The sequence below is a fragment of the Trachurus japonicus genome, chromosome 18 (genome assembly GCF_045865225.1).
Source record: "Trachurus japonicus isolate A0001 chromosome 18, Traja_1.0".
Taxonomy (NCBI): domain Eukaryota; kingdom Metazoa; phylum Chordata; class Actinopteri; order Carangiformes; family Carangidae; genus Trachurus; species Trachurus japonicus.
The window spans coordinates 14,847,959-14,868,364 of record NC_140924.1 but is presented as its reverse complement, the minus strand read 5'-3'; the positions used below and the strand labels follow the sequence as shown (position 1 = coordinate 14,868,364).

Sequence of the window (20,406 nt, the reverse complement as noted above, 5' to 3'; positions counted from 1 at the left end):
GGGTACTGGAAAATGGAAAAACAAAACAAAGAGGAGAGTCATAAAATAGGAAGAATGTGTAATACTGTTATTATCTTATCTACATACGAAATTAGCAGAGCAGATGTTATGAGATCATTTATGGTGGTTTAATTATGTTCAGATGCGCTAGAGGAAGAGAGACTTTAGATTCAACAATAAATAACCAGTTCAGAGTCACTTTAACTTGGTTAAATCGGCCTTTAATCCCAGTGCTCAAACTGGTCTGAGTGTGAGAGACTGGATCTTGTCTATCTATCCTAATGTTAACAGCTTTTGCTTGTCTCTCTTGTTTAGATACTGTCCAGTACTGCAAGAGAGAATCATAAGGAAAAAATGAAGAAACAAATTGTTAAAAAAATAAAGAAATCAGTGATAAAAACGATGTGATAATGTTTATAACGGGACAAAAAAAACATTCTTTAATGCGAGATATGGACAGAGAGGAGACAGCGGAGGACGGCGGGGGAGGAAAATATAAAACATTCCCCTTCACTGATGTCATCACACCGAGACCGCGAACGCTGAGTGTCTGGAAACGTTACGCACACACTGTGATATACGGCATTATAATCAAGTTGGTTTCAAATACTCAACGTCTCTGCACTGCCTTGCAAAAATCAAGCATTAGCCTTGGGGTGAAAAAAAAACAGCAACTAATAAACAATAGTCTGAACTGATACAGTTTTATGTTGAACATTTTTTTCCATATTGCACTTTCCTCTCTGATATGATGTGACAACTGCCATAGCGACCGCCTTAATTGAATAGGAAGCCATCTGCACTCAATTTGTGTCACAGGGTTTTTCTCGTGATAGAAGAAAGTATATAAATACATGTCACATTCAATGTAGGGCGGTGGTGGAGAACAGACAAACAGATGTGAGGGAGAACGTCTCTAAAACTATAGGGAACATATTGATTGTTATTTTTCTCATCAGGAGGGGAGATGGTGAAGAATAATTTTAAATTTTAAACTTTATTTCTTTTTTTTAATGTATAATTTGTGCTATATATTGATTTAGCTGCTGCAATACTGTACATTTCCCTACAATGGGACGATTAAAAGAATATCTTATCTTACCTTGCCTTAGTATAGTCCAGTTTATCTTACCTTACCTTAGTTTATCTTACCATAGCATCTTACTTTATGCTATAAGATGCTATCTTATATAACTAAGATAGTATCTTAGTTTAGTTTATCTTACCTTAGCTTAGTTTACCTTACCATTGCATCTTACTTTAGCTTAGTTTATCTTATTTTACCCTTAGCTTAGTTTATCTTACTATACCATCTTACTTGACCTTAGTTTAGTTTATCTTACCTTAGCTTATTACCATAGCATCTTACTTTAGCTTAGTTTAACTTACCTTATCTTAGTTTAGTTTATCTTACCTTACCGTAGTTTATCTTACCATAGCATCTTACTTTAGCTTAGTCGAGTTTTTCTTACCTTACCTTATCTTATTTTACCTTGCCTTTGCTTAGTTTATCTTACCACCTTGTCTTAAAGCATATCCTATTTTACCTTAGCTTATCCTTAGCTTTTCTTATCTACGTTGTTTATCTTTCCTTACCTTATCACCTTAGCTTAGCTTAGTCTAGATATCTTACCTTACCTTATCTTATCGTTACTTTACCCTACCTTAGTTTAGCTGAATTGATCTTACCATAGTGTAACTCATTTTACATAATCTGACCTTAGTTTATCCTGCTTACTTTAGTGTAGTTTATCTTATCTTTTCTTAGTTTATTTTAGGTTGGTTTATCTAATCCTTAGTTAAATCTTAAATTTTTTCCTCAGAAGAGTTTTATCTCCTGAACTAACAGACGATTTTCTCTGTAACTGTTTATTTTTGGCATCTGGTTCCATCTCTGTGTAAAACCAACATTAAATAAACCCAAATGCTCATTCTGCATGCCCCATGCGTTATTATTAATTGTTCAGAGCTTGTATAGATTCCTGGATCTGAATTATGAGGCGTTTTAAGGAGAAGCAGCCGTTAACGTCTTTTCAGAACTTCGTCCAAGTTTTGTTGGGTCCCAAGAAACAACAGTATCGATACTGTCCTGTTACCCCTCATGTAGTGTGACCTTCTTCTGGTTTATATTGTGCTTTTAGGGATACAAAAAAAAAAAAGAATTGGTACTGCATGCATGTGTTTTATGATGGGGGATTTCACTCTATAAACAGCTAACCACTCACAGATGTTGAAACATCACACAAATCTGACAAAAACAATTTCAACTCAAGACCCACTTACTAGTTTTGTCTTTGTCTGGAGTTTCCAGGTATAACAGGCTGTTGGACGGTTTCTTATAACTCTGGATTCTCACATCATTAAACCATAGTAATTAAAAGCCATGTGCAACAGAATAGGCATTAATGATCTATAAAATTGGTAGCAGGGTTTCTCCTGGTGCTTCTATGGCTAAACATGCAACCTCACTGTGGTCCAATCACAAGTGGTCAACATATTTGGTTTTCCTCTTAATTTGCCTCCACGACTTCTGAATCAAACAGTGTGGTCAGAAAACTGTCATCATGGTGGCCATTGTTGTTCATGCTAACTTCACTGTTCTTCTATTGACTCCAAATTAACCAGAGAGGGATTTTCCCCCCAGAAAAAGAAAAGCCACACACAGAGAAATGCTCCAATTAGCTGGATTTTCTCATGAGTCATATTTTATTTCCATGGTTGACTGTTGCTGTGGAGACTCACCTTGCTCTTTGCAGTCGTTGTGTCCGTGCGTTTCGTGCGTCGCCTCTCCGTCCGAGCTCGGTTTGTCACATGACGTCTTCTGACATCAGGAAGACCATAGAGGACGAAGAAGAGGTGCACAAGAAGATACAAATTCATCAAAAGTGTGCTTTTCTGGACATAGACAAGTCAAATAGGGGCATTAACACACAAACACAGATGTCTAATTAAATCTTACATTGTAAAAAAAAAAACCCTTAAGGGCATCTGCAAGATGTTACAGATGAATAATTAAGGCTGGGCTCGGTGTGCACGGGGCCAAGTTGGAAGCTGTTTGTCATTAAAGAGCCTCTGATGTAGCTCATTTTCTTCCACCAAACACACACACCAGCGCTGGGTACAGTATGTCTCCTGCATCAGCTGCTATTTTATTTGTTTGGGTTTGGAGCAATTAGCAGCTCGAGGACCGAATACTTCCCTCGGGAGGAGGCGGTGGTGGTTGGGTGTTGGTGGTGGAGAGCGCCGCCGCTAAAAGACGAGTGAATGCTGCACTTGTGTTCATCAGGTGCACACAAACACATCCTGAAGCTGCAACCGTGTGTTCGACTTTAAAAGGTGAATAATTAATGCTATTTAGCATAAAAAAAAATCAAACTGAACTGAAAACATTGTACATGGCTCATTTACACAGTTTTTCAATATTGCCATGTTCCTGACGAAGCGCTTCTCATCTACGCGTTTTCCTGTTTTCTATTTTCAGACGACACAACAGGCAGTAACTGCTGATATAAATAGGCTAACCGGACTAAACCGTCCATTGTCTCTTTGCGAGAAGTTGTTAAAAAGCCACAGGAAGAGACGCCAGAGCAGCAACAGCATCAAACAGCCACAACAAAAAAACACAGGATATTATCTAACAGCCCAAACAGTAGCATCGACTTCCATTCATCTTCAGTTGTTGTGTGGCCACCGCCCTCTGGATTGTTTGGTGACTGTGGGAGCGGCATGAATGAAGTGGATTATTTTACTTTTCTCATCCACTTCCTTCAGTGTCTTTGGAGGCGACGGGTGACACGTCGCTCTAAACAAAAGGACGGATGACAAAGTAGGAGGATTTCTGTTACTTTGTTTCAATCTTCAAAAGAGCAGCTGACAGCGGATGGAGCGAGGAATTCACTTTTATGTTTTGAAAAACTAAACAAACATTTATCTGACAACTCACGGTGGAAATTGTGTGTCAAGCTTTTTATTGCTGGGAAAACTGGTTAGAAACAAAAAGGTAATTCTCTGACATTGTGGACTGTATTAAAATATTTTGGGGGGGGGGGGGGCTTTAATTTTTGGGGCAATTTCACCAAATTCACCAAACTGACAAAACTAAAATATTTGTAATTTGTAAGTCATTAACTTTTACACCTGTTGTATGCCACCACCACTCAGGTTAGTTTCAGATTACATCCCTGTTTGCCCAGAAACATATAAAATATTAACAATTTGTGTGAATTTTTACTACACTTTTTACTACATAATTTCTTTGTATGTGTTTTTTTGTTGTTGTTTTTTTTTCTTTTCTTTTCCTCTCTCATTTTTACTACATAAGAACCGAAAATTGTATTGGTAACGATTATTAACTTGATCTAATCTTATCAGGCCTGTATCATCTTTGACTCTCTGGCTGCCAGTAAAAGTCTAAATGACAAAAAAGGGACAGAAAACAAAAGACTGGACGGGAGATTTTCAGCATATCCAGGTATTTTGGCGGCCAGCTATTGGAACCAAATATACTGCAATAATAACTTTATGAGAAAGCACTTTTGCTAATTCAGTCATGTGACCCTTCAGTGCGTGAGTGTGTTTGTGTGTGTTACCTTTTCCAGTTCAGGTTTGTGCACAGGGGATCCAGATCCAGGTCCGTCTAGTTCTACACTCCCATTCACACACACCTCTTTCATCACCTGGGAAACAGTAAGGAAAACACAGCATTAGCATTAGCATTAGCATTAGCAATAGTCTATCATGCTAAAAACCAGGCTCAGGGATTTCAATTTCAATTTCAATTTATTTAAGAAATGGGACAGTAGCCTACCTATTAATGGCAAGGCAAGGCAAGGCAATTTTATTTGTATAGCCCGTTTTTACAAACAGTTTGTCTCAAAGGGCTTCACATGGCATCGTAACAACATCCTCCGTCCTTAGACCCTCACATCGACTGAGGAAAAACTCCATGGAAACCCTTTTAACAGGGAAAAATCTGAGAAACCTCAGGGTGAGCAACAGAAGAGGGATCCCTCACCCAGGACGGACAGACGTGCAATAGATGTTGTTACAGACAAGACAGTTTACAGTTTATGTCACAGAATGTGTAATGGGCATTTATTGTGTAAATATGAAGGAGTTTATAGCCATATGGCTAATTTCCATCTCTTGTCCCATTGGCAGGTAGGTGTTAGGTAGAAAAACAAGAGAGAGAATTACAAAGCTTTACCAATAAGAGAAGAAGAAGAGAGAACCCCTCCCTCATGAGGCAAATACATCCCATTCAGCAGAGTGCAGTACGACTACAGGAGGAGAACGCATGTGTGGAGCTGGAGCAGCTGGAGGGGTGGGAGGGGTTGGTGGGGTGTCTGCTGCTCCACCACAGAGAGTTACTCCGCCCACCTGATCCTTATGCAATAAGGTATCTGCAGGGCTCCGGACGGGGCGCCAGAGTGTCGTACTGTGACCTCACTGGACTTCAAACCTGGCAACCCACCATCAGATCTGGCAGCCCCCGGACATGTGGCAGTGGTGACAGGGGTGTGTATGTATGTGTGTGTGTGTGGATGAGTGGTGGGCATGAGGGGGAATCAGATTCCAAGCTAATGTAGTCTGACACACGCACAAAACATATTCCTCCGCAAGTATTCAGAGCCGTCTCTGGCCGCGCAGAGCTGCTCGGCTCTCGGCTCTTGGCTCGGAGAGAGCGTAATTGGGTTTCACAGGGAAAATGACGGGCTGTGGCTCCACTGGTTTTGGCTCAGGGAGCAGAGCTCCGAGGCCGGAGAGCGGGACAGACGGCGTGATGTGTATCTATCTTCACCGTCCGCCCACTCAGCTGCCAGACAGATACTGTAGGTCTGGTGATGCAGTAGAAATAAGTGGAGGTAGATCTTGGTGCTGGACCACCACCTCCTTCAGTCAGAGGGATATAGTGTAGTGCTGAAGTGATTTGTAGTGATTTGGATCCTACCCATGATGAAGATTAAAACTCATTCTCTGTGCTCTGTGGGCTTGGAAAATGTACATTTGCCATTTACCATGCAGCACTGATGTCATGAAAACAGTGCTGAGGAATCTTCTTTTTAAATATTAATTATGTTTTATTTTGTCTTTGTTTATTTTATCTTTAGTATTTGCCTTTTTAGTATGTTTTATGGTTTTTATTTTACTGTACAGCACTTTGGAAACCTTTGTGTTTATTAAAAATTGTGCATTATAAATAAAATGGATTGGATTGGAAAGTTGTAATTGCAATTTTGTCCTTATTTGTTCATTTTGTTAAGATTTTAAGTGTCTGTTTATGTGGTTTATATCATAAAATGAAGAATAACCACATTATTTAACTGTCATTGTCAAAGCAAAACTAAACTTGAGTCATAAATGCATTTTTAGTCTTTTTGAGGCTTTTTTGATTTCTTTATGAACTGGAATGGATATAATTTTTTATCTTGTTTTATTTCTTTTATTATGTCTGAAGAGTGTCTGTTTTCTTTTAATGTGTTTTTGAGCCACGCCAAAGATGATTTTCTGTGATAAACAAAGTTTTTCTATTCTATTCTATATTTAGCTCCAGTTACATATATAACATGCACCAAATCAAACCATAAATGCTTGAACAATGACATTATAACTATATTTGGTTCAGAAATATGGTTCAGTAGATCCACAGAATCTAACATCTTAACACCTTTTGATGCTCTTATTGTGTTTCTTGTTTCTAAAAACCCTAAAAAAGTCTTGTTCAATCAACAATAGGCTCACTCAGGAATGTACCGTTGTTCTATTCACCATAGACCTCCGTGTTGTTTTACCTTCAGCCACTCCTCGGCCTGCTCTTTGCTCTGCACGGCCAACACCAGGGCGTCTGCCCCCTGGTGGACGATCTTCAGCTCGTGCTTCTTCTTCTTGCCGTCTTTGGGGATGTGAGTGATGCTGCAGCCGGACAGGGTGAGCTCCATCTGAGGGGAGTGGTCTTTGGAGGACTTGTAACACTGGAGGAAGACAGAGAGAGAAGGGGAAGATTACACTTTGAAGAAAGTAAGAAATGTAGATGTTTATGTTGCAGCAGCAGCAGACGTCCCATACCAACAGTTTGTTGTCTTTGATGACACACAGGAGTTTGGTCCACTGGCCGAAGCGTTTCTTGCGCAGCAGGAAGGCGCAGATCCGCGCGTCCTTCACCAGATCCATGGACGCTTCTTCAGACGGCCACTGGTGATGCATCTTCTGGCCCTTCCCGTCCTCCTCCTCCTCGTCATACGACTCATAGGAGCTGCTCATGGCGTCTGAGTCGTAGTCTAAGAAGGAGGTGCACGTGTAAACTTCCATTAGTACAGGCTCAAAAACATACATAGTGGATGTAAAAACAACCTGTAAGAACAAAGATGTCCCTCACTGGAGGTGATGTATTCAGGAGCCTTTCCAGGACTGAGAGGAACCGCCTCCTCGTAGTAGCCTTCAGGTAGAGAGGAGCTGGGCAGCGGAGGAGGCCCGTTGTTTGGAGGCTGCTGAGAAAAGTTTCCATTGATTAGTCTGATTGATTGATTGGAAGTTTCCATCTCTAAAACATTAAGTAACACCTCAGCTGCTGTCAGTGATTTAACATGACTCATTTCAGCGCTGACATTACAACAACTTTAATCACTTCCACTTCAGATGACTCAACAGCTGACAGTCAAAACCTTTTCACTGTTTGAACTGCTACATTTCACCAACACAAATGTAAAATATATATATTTTAATTAATTAATTAATTTGATTAGGACATTGCATATTAATCAACATGTCTATGCCGGAGTTAGCATAGTTGCTAATTCACATCCATTGTCCTAGATAAAACACAGTTTGACACAAAAAATAGGTCCCAATTCACATTAATTCACATTAAGAGTCCATATAGAAAAATAGAAAGACAAAAAGTTACGTATATAGTATTAACAATGCAAATATTTGATTAGAGTAATAAAATTTCATATTTTTATTGTGTACAATTTGTAAACTGACAATAATATAAAGTCCAGATCATATTCCTAATGGCCTGGTCAAGGTTACAACTTTTAAACGGCCATGTGCGAATGTATATTTATTAAATGGCAAATAAATATGAACAAATATGGGATGTACCATTGAAAAGGTTTTCAAAACAAACAGAAATAACCCTACTCTCATAGTATATAGTATAATTTAGTATAACTTTCTCAAAATGCAGTGTTTTCTCTCATTATAGTGACTGCTGTGATGAAACTTGTGAACTTCATTTGAACGCGCACATTGGTGAATCACACCAACGCCATGAAAACCCAGTGTTTCCCACACTCAGACTTTTCTTGGGCGCGCCGCCATAAGCAGCTGGGTCGCCAGCACCCACCACAAGTATATTTCAGACCCGTGGGAAACAGTGAAATCCCTTAGAGAAAATTACAATTGTCACTTTTATGAAGATGACCTGCGATTATGTCATTAGCAGATCATTTTCCCTTTCATTCTCTCTTTTGTCTTTGTTTATCCTTTGGTTGAACGTGGGCTGCACCTGGAGAAGCTTTGTGTAGTGTCCAGAGTGGAGAGGATTATTCTTCTTCCCTCTTTGCTCTGTCTTTCCTCTTTGCTCTGTCTTTCCTCTTTCTGTCTTGATCATTGGAGTCATTGAGTATCTGGCCTTTCAAATAACTTTTAATACGCTCAAAGCAAATTGTCTTCTTAGGTTTATGTGCACTGTGCAGAGATTTGTCTCTCTCTTGTGTCTGTTGCCTCAGTCAGTCGACCCCCTCTCTTCTTCCTCCCCTCTGTTAATCTGCCTCTTCATCCTGTCTGATTCTCTTTTTTCATCTGTAAATCAAGAGCCGGGCCAGGCCTCTGAGCAGAAACCTTATCACATCTCCTTTGGAGGAAACAGCAGTTCAGTGAACTCATTTCTTGGCATGGATATGCTGACCCACTCAAATCCAGCACCGCCAGCACACTCTCCCCCCCTTAAACCAGCCCTTTAGAAAAAAAATCCCCAGTAGAGGTACACAAAAGGAGAGGAAGGGAAGGAACTGAGCAGAACAAAAGCCCTCGAGAGTCGACGGTCAAGCATTAAGGTAGACAACACTAGGTGTGAGAAGTATATGTGACACTGGACTTGTCTGCAGTGGTTGATATGAAGTTACGTTTATCTTATATCGCAATGATTTCCATTAGAAAAGCCTCTGCACAATGGTCCGTTAATGCTCCTGCAGACAGCGATTGTTTGGGTAAGCCTTTCTCCCCGAGTAGAAAACATTACATTATACTGCAGAGAATGTGATCCAATTGCTTTGCTATGTAGTGACTCAAATCTTTAGAGGCACTCAGGCAAGGAGAGTGTGTTTGCATACAAACACACTTGTATACAGACGCACATAAACACGCCAAGTCTGACTTTTCCCTTCGCTCCCATTTGTTTGAAACAACAGCTTGACCGTATCACACAAATCATCTGCAGACCGATAGTCCACTCCACTGTGGTCAAAGTGCATAACGCCCCTCTGCTGACCATAAGGACACACTGCACCAACACAGGTCCATATCTCTGCAGTCGACTTCTGATCAGCTTTAAATCTCCATCTCCATTGGTACTATCCAATCCAGTCCAAATTTACTCAATATAGTTTGGTAACCATGAGCTTCAGCAACCAGACATTGGTATTTCCAATTTTCTTTCTTGAAGCCCATTGTTTCAACACTTTTCCTGATGGTATTTAATATTCTCAGCTTCATCCAAAGGTTTCCCAATCAAACCGTGACAATAGCTCCAACAAGCTAACTCAACAACAACAACAGATATAGGTCAGTTTTCTACACCTTTTCTACTGCTTCGGTTTAAAGCTATGAAGTCTTACAGAAGACAATGTTTGCCATGACTTCTGCACCAGTGTATAGTTCAACAGGTCAACTGTTTCTGCTGAAAAGAATTTGCTTGGCACAATTAAGTAGGTGGTTGGACGGATGCCAAAGTCTGCATTCTTACCTTTCACTTTCTTGTGAGCAAACATGGCCTCATTTTTTTCTGCTACATGTTTCATTGAGAAACTATTTTATCAACTAAAACACAGATAAAAAGCAGTAATAAAAAAAAAAGTCACCAATAGTGACTCATCCACATTATTTTCATGCTTAGTGTTACTTTCACTTGGAGCTCGAGACCCATTTCGAGACAAGACACCACAACGGCCATAAATAGAGGAGCACATGCAGGTCATGTGCATGGATGCAGATCAGAAATGTAAGAATTCCACAGTCATATTGTGTAATTAGACGGTGGCGAAGAACTCCTGACCTTAGTTTAGATACTTGGAGTGAGGACTGTCTGCCGCTCTGCCTGGTCTGGAACCTACATCCAAGCAGCGATGCCAAGAATCCATTTTTGTCCTGCGTAGGAGGGGCCGGACCTGAATAAATGTTTCTGCCATCGTGCCAGTTAGACTTCAGGAATGGATAAACTGAGTGGACACAGGAAAGGCACTCCCTTAGGAAGGGATTTGGAAAGGGGAAAACTGCATTTCCCATGATTCTTGGCAAATCACCCACCGTATGAGCACATAAGGGTTCCAGCTGGTGCCAATTGTAATGGATTTTTGGGGATTTTTTTTGACAGCAAACATTACAAAATGAAAGTCCATTGGCTCAAAATAAGGGTTAGAGAGAAGTTATGTGGGGAATTCAAGGGTTTGGTCCTGTTCATTTTCTAAAGACAATGATTAGTGACTGACAACTAGAAAACTCTGGTTTCTACAGCGGACTAAATAGTTGGTACTTTAATAAGACCTCAAATGGTACCAATACTATGATATACTTTTCTTTCAGCAGCTTAGACCGGTTTACTTTCTGATCCGGGGCCTATTTTGGGAAGGATTTGTCAACTATGGCACACTGTTTGGTTTCCATCGGCAACAACAAAGAGTTATTCATTTTCTGCAGCTCTGATTGTGCTTGTGACTGGTTTTCTCTCCATAGCAACAACAGCAGAAGCTCAAGGGTATGGTAAAACTGGATATACTGTAATAGTCCAAACTGATGGCGATGACGCAAGCCTTTAGCACCGCTAGTATCCTATTTCTTCTCCAGTTTATTGTTTCAGTACATCTTGATGCCCTTAACTCGACCCATTAATAAAAGGTACTTTTTCTGTAGATGACTGTATATGTCTTTAAAACTTGAAAACCAGCTACTTCTGTTTGAAGGACATACAAACTGCTAAAACTGAATAAATATTACCCAGACCTTGAGTTCACCCGAGGCGAGGATTATGGTGAATGGCTTTCCTAAGGTTTACTTAAACTTTATTTACCCAGAGCAGGGGTTTGCTGAGGCCTGTGCTCTTCTCCAGCACCACCCTTCTTCTCAGTTCCCTCCTCACACATCTGAGAGCTGCAGAGTGAAACCACAGCCTTTTGCCGTTGGCCTCTATTTGACTCACTACTTGGACGAGTGTAAGCTAAGTGTCTTGCCTAAGGTCACATGGATATTAGTTATTTGAGGAGGGCGAGGTGGTCCTGACTTTTTTTTCTTTACCAGAGGTTCTTGCAGCGAGTTCCTCTTATTTCCGAGCTACTGCCACCAATATTTATCCAAGCACATGTGGTTCCAGTCTTGTTTCTTGTCCGATAAATCAAAAGACTGACCAAATGTTTCAGCATACCCCCCCCCAAAATTGAAAGTTTTACTGAAGCAGCTCACTTGGGGTGTAAGAGTACGAGACTACAGTAATACCAAAAAGGCATAGAAAGAGCAGATGGGACAAAATGTAGACAGATATTCACGCACCCTTCCCCCCATGCATTCTTTGAAGCTTAAGCATGAGGTCAAGCTAAAGCAATGAGTTATAAATTGAAGCCAGACTGTAGGAGAAGATGAAAGTGCAAAGAAGCAGTGGTGCAGTTACCCATCATCCAGCAGCCAGAAAGTCCTGCGTTTGTCCCGGGATAGCCCGGGACCACTGGTTACTAGCAGATGGAGAGATGATTTATGACTTCACACTTTGTACTGGAACTGACTGGATGAATTTACTGTGAGTTAGCCTGGCACTGTAAGGGAATGCTGTACTACAGGTTGTTCCTCACCTTATTGGCAGTCCTTATTGATTCCTCTATATGCAGAGCTACTACCAGGTGTGTCCAGATAGAGATATAATCGACGAAACCCACAAATATAACCACATGCATGTGACTAAGAAACAAACTGATTCCTAGAAGCCCTCCAGAACACACCTGGACAAGCCCCACAGATGTGAGATTTATGCTTCAAAGGAAGAACTTCATGTTTCATTTTGACAACAATGAAGGGTAATGGTGATCGTGCCGAGTACAATTCTACAACTTTAGATTCACGTTTCCTGACTGAACATCATGTGACTGGTATTGAGATGCCTGCATTACATTTAATACAATTCACTGTCAAAATTGTTTAGTTCCACATCTTCAAAAAGTCATTGGACCAATGTTCAAACTATAAAACAACATCTATAAATAAAAATATTTGATGAGAACCTAATGCTGAATGGTATTAAACTTACATTATGTGTATAAATCTGCATAATTAGCTTGCATAGTGTGATAACAAACCATTATGGTAGCATAATAGCAACTCAAGAACTCAATGCAGATGTCAGCTGATTAGCCACTACAGTATTCACCTCACGCAAACTATGAAACACAGAAATCTAGTGTGAGAACAAGAAAACCAAAGACAAAACTCCACTGATCTCTGTATAAAAGTCTTTCTAAAAATGTCTTCCATGGGACACAAAGCCTCAGCCAAGCTTCAGACCTGCCAACCTCTTCAATAATCATACCAGTGTTTAGTTTTCCACCTCTGTGTTTACATGTGAACCACTCATTCTAGGGTTACCTCCGACAAAGAAAAACACTTCTCACACCTCCCATGTTAAACTCCATTCTTCCCACTTCCCCTTCCCCATCACTTTGACTCCTTCCTCCCTCTGGATGGAGAGTTAAGTGTGGAGAGTTTAGCTGAACAGGTGCATTCACCAGTGTCTGGCAGACATGCCTGACCGAGCTGAAAAAACAACTGCAGGGTGAGATTGGTCGGACGTTTCCTGCATTTCTCTCACCTCACAATAGGGTGGAAATGTGGTTCAGCAGGAGCCGGTGGAAGCCGGCGGGAGCTGGTCGTCCAGGGCTTCGGGAAAAGAAGGGCGGGGTGTTTTCCATATGCTACAAAGAAGGTCCATTTCTGGAAATGGAACCGGTGTGTTGTACTAGAGCTGAGAGTCTTATGAATAAAGAGTGTGTATTTGTTGCACATTTGGTTGGTGTACTTTTTGCAGGTGATCACCCAAGCATAATTGCTCAAATTGCAAAAACAGCGGGATGTAATGAGGGTTGTGTGTTTTAATGGTTTGACAATGGCCATAGATGCCCTGGTGAGAGGGATAGAAGATGGGGTTCCGACAGTGATAAGGTCTTTCAATCCCAGTGGTCCCAGAGTTCCCACATGGAGATTACCAGCAAGTGACAGTTGGTCATCTTGGGACGTATCACTACCCTCAGAAAGGGTCGGCCAAGGAGACTACACCAGGTGGTCGCTGTGCAACCGATTATTGTTGATCCGTGATCTGTTTGGATCGCTCTCCACAGATTGGCACGCAAGTGGTCCGCGGATCGGTTGATGGTTCTTGGTTGCTTGAAGAAGTTTCTTCCAAGAGGTTTGGACTCCCTAACAAATACCTTGGACTCCCTCACCGTTTTTTTTAGAACTGAAGAAGCCTTTTGGATGAAAGGTGAAACGTCTTCAAGCAAGACAGAAGTCCAGTTGCCTTCACCTCAGCACTTAAAGACTACAATGACCTTAACGACTGAGAACCTACACAGACAACTTAAGTTGTTGTGTACCGGCATCTTATTTTGTAGGCTTCCTTGTTTAGGCCGTGTCGCCACAGCAACCGTTTCAATTCAGCCAGACGAAGCAGAGGTCGACCAATATGGGTTTTTAAAGGCCAATATAATAACAACAGTTTGGAGCAGGAATAAGCCAAGAGCCGGTTCATCAGCCAGTCGATGGTCCAGACAGCTCGGTCGGAGTCAGCACATGAGCGATATAACACATTTTAATCACAGTAACCCCTTTAGTCCTAAGCTATTTCCCATCGAAAGGCCCATGACGACGCAGGCAGCAACGCTATAGAAAAGGTCTGCTTCCACCATACAGGAGACAGTTTCTTAGTACCCACGTTACATCACCACCTTTGCATGCAGATGTTTCTGGACAATGACCATGTCATAAACAGAGAATGAACGGTCATTTCCAATTAACGATCCCGGTGGCAGCCAGACATTTTCCTTTAATTTTCCCTCAGCGTGTTATTAAGTCACTTTGATCACATTATGTGTCAGGAAAAAAAAAAATCCTGGCATTGTGAAAAGCCTTCCAGAGCACTTCAGTGGGGGGAAAAAGAAAAAAAAGTTGTGAAATAGGTTTTCCATGCGTGCTCCAGTTACTCAGGAGGGACTTTTTCCAGAGAGCGTCAGTAGGAGCAGGCTGTAGCGCCGCTGGGCCTCATGATTAACCACACACGGCCATGTGTCACTTAGTTAAGACCCGGCAGTTACCGCGGTTAAGACTCAATCAGTGTCCCAATTCGCCACTTGTTTCGGTTACCGCCTGTGATAAAGCGACACCTTTCAATATGATGTGTTAAACCGTGTCATTTCCTGTCTCCGGTCAATGACACAATAGTGCTGATGTCACTGGATTGCTGTGGTCGACCCAACTGCCAAGCAAAGGAGCCCTTCTGAGGGAATTAAGTCAAATATGGAAAAAAGATTCAATTGGAGACCGAACCCTGCAGAGTGGCTGATTCCTGAAGGCAAATCATTTCTAAAAAAAAAGAAAAACAAAGATGCACAAAAGCAAAACATGGCTCATAATTAAAAAGAATTGTGCAATTATGAGCCGAGTCTTGCAACACAGGCGATCCATAGTTTGACAGAGCACAGTGACACATTAACTTGCTACAATACTTCCCCTTCAGGCAAGAAAACATTTGGTTTGGAAAAAGTGGGGCAGGCAGGTCTACAGTACATGTTCAGCTGCTGGTCTACGGATACCAACACAGCAAATACCTCATCAACCCCCTCCTAATCAACCCCCAGTGATACCTGACAGTAGATAGGAGTGCATTCAGATGTGTAAACACTATTGATTGCATGTGAACAACAAGCTTTGGCTGCAACGTTCATTTGTCTAACAGTGGGGGTTATAATTACAAATAGGAAGGAGAGGAAATGAAATCCAAATGGGACAGAGATGACTAAGGATTGTCTGTATACAGCATGTCCACCTCACCAACACATTTCCATTCACTCCTGCACTGGAAATGCGAAACAGAAAGCAGACACACACACACATGACCCCATGCTGGGAATTTCTAGGGCATGTATGATGAAACACACACACACACATACACAAGTCTGTGATTGTGTTAGATTGCAACAGCCGCGGACTGAGGCAGTGTCTGTTCTGCGAGAAGGAGAAGAATAGGGAGGAGTGGAGGAAGGGGTGAGGGAGGAGGAGGAGGAGGAGGTGAAGGTGGGTGGCATCGCTCTCCAACATCAACACAGATGGAAATCATTTGTGTCTTACAAGAGGTCGGCGTTCTGCTGAGGCACGGAGTCGAACATGGTCCTTAGGATGAACTGATGATGAGGAGACTGGTGTATTTACCACTGATATTAAAGCATCAGTGCCTCTTCTAATTTGTGAGGATTTACTGTTTTTATCTGGTTGGAGTCTTTATGAACTGAACCTTTGAGTTTTTAGACAAAACAGTCAGACAAGGAACTTAAAGACACAATTAAAACGCAATGTTTCTAGGATTTTGAATGTCTAATCATTGGGTAAATCGATCTAACATTCAGAAATTAGAAAAACCACTGGTTGCACTTCCAGACACTTGTGAACTAAATGGTTTTGCACATATATAGAGCTTTTCTAGTCTTATTAACCATGAAAACTCCCTCACAATACAAGCCATATTCACACATTTACTCAAAATGAAAAGCCATCTCTATGATTATAACAATCTTATTTCAAGAAACACATGCAATCGCACACTAGAACAGGTAAGTGGCTGACAATGGAGAAAACAATAGACGGACTTCTTGCTCTAAAAGACACAAGATAAGGAGTTAAACATCCCATTCCTGTTGATCTAAAGAAGCTGCACTGTGGATGCAGAACTTGGGCTCAGATTAAGTCAGGAGATGGAGGTTTTTGAATCTTTTCTAGCATCAATTCTCACGTGAAATGTCGACTTCCTGGTTAATAAGAGTGTTTAGCTGGAGGCATCAGCAAGCACATCACAAGTACAGATTCATATCGTTGTCATTGATGTTTATATTCAACCACAAATGGAGCCTGTTGTCATATAATATGATGTCATTCATTAGACTGTTTTGAGAGTACACACCCAACCCCCCCGATGCATTTGTTGCAGCATCAGGGGATTTTAATCATCTCCCACTTGACAGATCAGATCATAATCTGGTTTTCCAACAAGCCCTGTGCAGCGAGGAGAGCTGCAGCCTCCTTATCATTCAGGAACTGGACTCTAAAAGACTGTTTTGAATTCACAGGTTGCAATTTACTGCTGGAGTCAGAAGGACACGACTGCAGCGAGGACACTGACCTTGCAGACTGACAGAATGGGGACTGTTTGACAGTCCACAGGGAGCTCCGAGACCAAGAAGCCACAGTCCAGAAATACTCAGACAACAGAGCTACTGTGGGACGTCTGTCAGGAATGGGCGGTAAAGAGGAGTTCAGGGATCAAACAAAGGCCTTCAGTGATCGAAAGAACACCTCCAAGACCAAGGAGTCATTGATTCAGACATCTGCACCCACTCCCCAGCCGGTCAATATACAAGAGAAGGTGGAGCACACTCCTAAATACCTGGGTGTAGTCAACTTAGAAGTTTTGATGCCTGATACTCTTTCTGACTCTTCTGCTTCTACACTTTTCTGGTTGCAGACTTTTAATATCAAGAGGATTGTGGTGCTCTCTGGTGAAGCAGCTTAAAGGGATAGGTCAACATTTTTGGCAAATTGGCCCATTGCCAAAATCCTTATAGTTTTAGGAGTAGGTTCCTTACCTTTAATTGTCGGTGCAAGCTATTTTTAGAATGGCGGAGCAGAGCCGCGAGCTGCTCAGAGCTATGCTACGGAGGCTAATGGGATTTCTTGGTTTCCCTCATCAAAATCATAAAATACACAGTCCAACAACTCCACAACGCTCTGGTGGACAAGTTGTGACCTGCACATTCACCACGCTATGAGATAATAACAGAACGTTACCAGACAGAGTTGTTTTAGAGGGAAATGCAGAGACTGCTTGACGAAAATCTGCCCTTGAAGGCAACGTGCATCAGCAGTTTTGCATGATTTTGCCTCTAAAACAACTCTGTCTGGTAACGTTCTGTTATTATCTCATAGCGTGGTGAATGTAGTTCACAACTTGTCCACCAGAGCGTTTTGGAGTTGTTGGATTGTGTATTTGATGAGTTTGATGAGGGAAACCAAGAAATCCCATTAGCCTCCGTAGCGTAGCTCTGAGCAGCTCACGGCTCTGCTCCGCCGTTCTAAAAATAGCTTGCACCGACAATTAAAGGTAACGAACCTACTGCTATGACTATAGGGATTATGGCAATGGGCCAATTTGCCAAAATGTTTAACTATCCCTTTAACAAGTTTCCTGTATGATTAGATGCTGTTCATCATCTTACAGGAGATACTGAACATTATTGCTTATTGAGTTGAGGTGAAGATCACAGTCTTACCAGCCAGGGATGAGGGATCTCTGGGAGGGGCATCTGAGGTGGGGCCGGTAGACCACTGTGGATCTCTGACTTAAATGAAGGTTCTGGAGATGAGAAGGACAAAATTACAGATTTATTTTTACTAATTCAGTAAATAACAAGTCTATCATTGATGACAGCTGCTCACAACCTCAACCTGTTTGGAAACTGAGCATCTGTACACAGCATGTATAATCTATCAGGAGGAACTGGGTGTGTTAGATAACTAAAGTGGATTATCTACAATAATTTCAATAAAGTTTTCAAATTAAAATCTCACCTTTGTCTGAGAGGACTCTGTGGAGGATGTTGGACAGGTGTGTCTTCTTCTCTCGGACCCCAGCGCTCAGATACTCCCTGTCCAGCAGGTCAAGGAACAGACGAAGCTCACACACCAGCTCCTCCATAGCTGCAGAGCAAAACACACAGATCGCCATCATTATCACCTTCCATACCAAGGATGTTTCATAACAGAGCCGAGAAATCGACAGTTTAGCCAGATTATCTTAAAGCCCATTAAAGCATTTCCCACTGTCATGAAGTCGTTTGTTGTATGTCTGATTTGTTTTGGAAACATCGGAAAGAAGACAGGACTTGCTTTTTTTTTTTTTTTTGCAGCGTAATGTATCTATTCGTATCATTTCATCAGTGGTCCGACCCGACCATGCCTTCCAGAGGTATAGAATTAGACTACTTAGAAATAGCGTATCTTCATACTGATGGGCTCATTTGCTGTTGTAGGTAACAGAGACACATCAGCAGAAACCAGAGACTTTTGCGTATCCAGTTAAAAGCTCTGTACAGGGGCGTTAATACTTAAAATGTACAAATACAAGCAAAAATCCGTCATTGCACAACTAACTACACAACTCAACTTGTGACCTCAGTTATGAATGCACAACTGAGGTTAAGAAGCAGAGAGGAAGCAGGGTCTTAGTGAATGTGTTGCCAATTGCAATTACATCTTAAGTCTTGGTTGTGGAGCTCAGAGACAAAGTCCCAGAATCACATCCAAGTCCTGAAGCTTAGTTTTGTAATAGACAAGTGATTATGTCTAATTAAGTTGCAGATATAACGAATTCTGTGCATATTTTGTTGAATTCTAAAATGCAAAAAATGCAATAACCAGAAGCATCATCTTCTCTCCGTCTGTCTGCTGGTCTTTACTGGAAAAAACCTTTCTTCACCTTCTCATGTGATGGCGATGATAAGGCTGCGTTTGTTTTCGGGGAACAAAAGTTGCACCGCTGCACATTTTTTTTACAACAGGGATTTTATTGTCGAGGCTTGTGGAGAATATCGAGTCGTTCCAAGCGAAAAAAAGGCAGAAATCCAAGCAAAGTTACAAGTCATTGGTGCTTAAGTCAAAATCCAGGTCCTTTCTTCATTATGTGAAGTCCAAAGTCATAAAACTCATTACTCGAGTGGTGTAAAGTGGGTCAGGAGCTCAGGTCTGCAGACGGTGATGGATGATGGTAGAGATAAACAGGACTGGATGATCATTTTTTTTGATTATTATCTATTTGATTTAATCTTCTTACGAGGAAAACTTGGCAAACACGAAGTCCTCAGATCTCCACATTCACAGTAAACAACGGCATTATTATTATCAGTGCAAAAGATTTAGAGAATTAAACCTGTATTGCAATAAATCAAAACTGATCCTTTTAAATGTGAGTCCAAAAAAATTACCGCAAAACAAAAACACAGAGTTATATAAAAAGGAGGTGAGTGGGCAGCCAGGCACGCAGATGAAAGACAGAGCTCTCCAGTCAGTCAGTCAATCACCGAATCAAACAGAGCCTCATTCCAGCAGCCTGATAACTGCTCGGCAGGGACGGACCTGGCAACCCATCTGACAGACGCATCACAGCTGAATTACAGGCGCTGGCAGGACACACACACCACTACACCCAGAGCAAAACACAACAAAACAACCAGGAACAAGTACAGTACGCAGCGAGGAGCTCAGGTATGTGTTTATGTTTTTACACCTTCTCGTCTTCATACTGGAGCCTGGAGTGTTGTGTTGTGGTGGTGGTGGTGGTGGTGGTGCTGACATGGGGGGCATCCAGTGGAGTTCATGAGCATGACTCACAGCTGCCATGCTCTGCACAGCTCAGATAACAAGCAGCCCCCTCTCTACTCAGGCTTTTCAACATCTGATTACATCAGATCAGATGATATCATAATGGAAAGCAGCTGTAGATTAAGATGAAAAATGGGCAAACGGACGGAGTTGATGCTGATGATGCTGATGAAATCACCTTGTTCTTTTCTAACTGAAGATCTCCAGACTTTGTCTTTGCAACCAACTTTGTCCGTTTGTTGAAGGACAGGTTAGATTAGCTGGAGATGCTACATAGATTGTAGATCAAGTTATTGTCTCTACGTGTCAGCACTGGGATTCTCCAGCATCTCTCCAAGGATGAGCTGTACTAAACATTTCATTTACACTTTATGACCCGACAACAGTAAAATGATTTCTTAAGAAGGTAAATCAATGATTTGTGGATGGTTTATCATGATATTAAGTCAAATACTTCACATAAATTTGTATAAACAAAATCCAACTACTAACAGCGCTGATAGTTTG

The 20,406-nt window shown here is 41.5% G+C and overlaps 1 protein-coding gene across 2 annotated transcripts in view; it reads right to left on the bottom strand.

The window, feature by feature from the left end:
• afap1 (actin filament associated protein 1) overlaps positions 1-20,406 on the bottom strand; it is a 43,667-nt gene that overhangs the window by 11,861 nt on the left and 11,400 nt on the right. The window contains exons 2-8 of one of the 2 annotated variants that reach the window (XM_085759440.1): positions 18,091-18,219; positions 17,793-17,875; positions 7,376-7,487; positions 7,066-7,277; positions 6,792-6,971; positions 4,590-4,676; positions 2,743-2,821 (exon numbers count right to left, since the gene is read on the bottom strand). In XM_085759440.1, coding sequence (XP_085615566.1) covers positions 2,743-2,821; positions 4,590-4,676; positions 6,792-6,971; positions 7,066-7,277; positions 7,376-7,487; positions 17,793-17,875; positions 18,091-18,219 — 882 coding nt within the window. The remainder of the gene's footprint in view (positions 1-2,742; positions 2,822-4,589; positions 4,677-6,791; positions 6,972-7,065; positions 7,278-7,375; positions 7,488-17,792; positions 17,876-18,090; positions 18,220-20,406) is intronic. The other variant, XM_085759441.1, reaches the window with a different exon arrangement.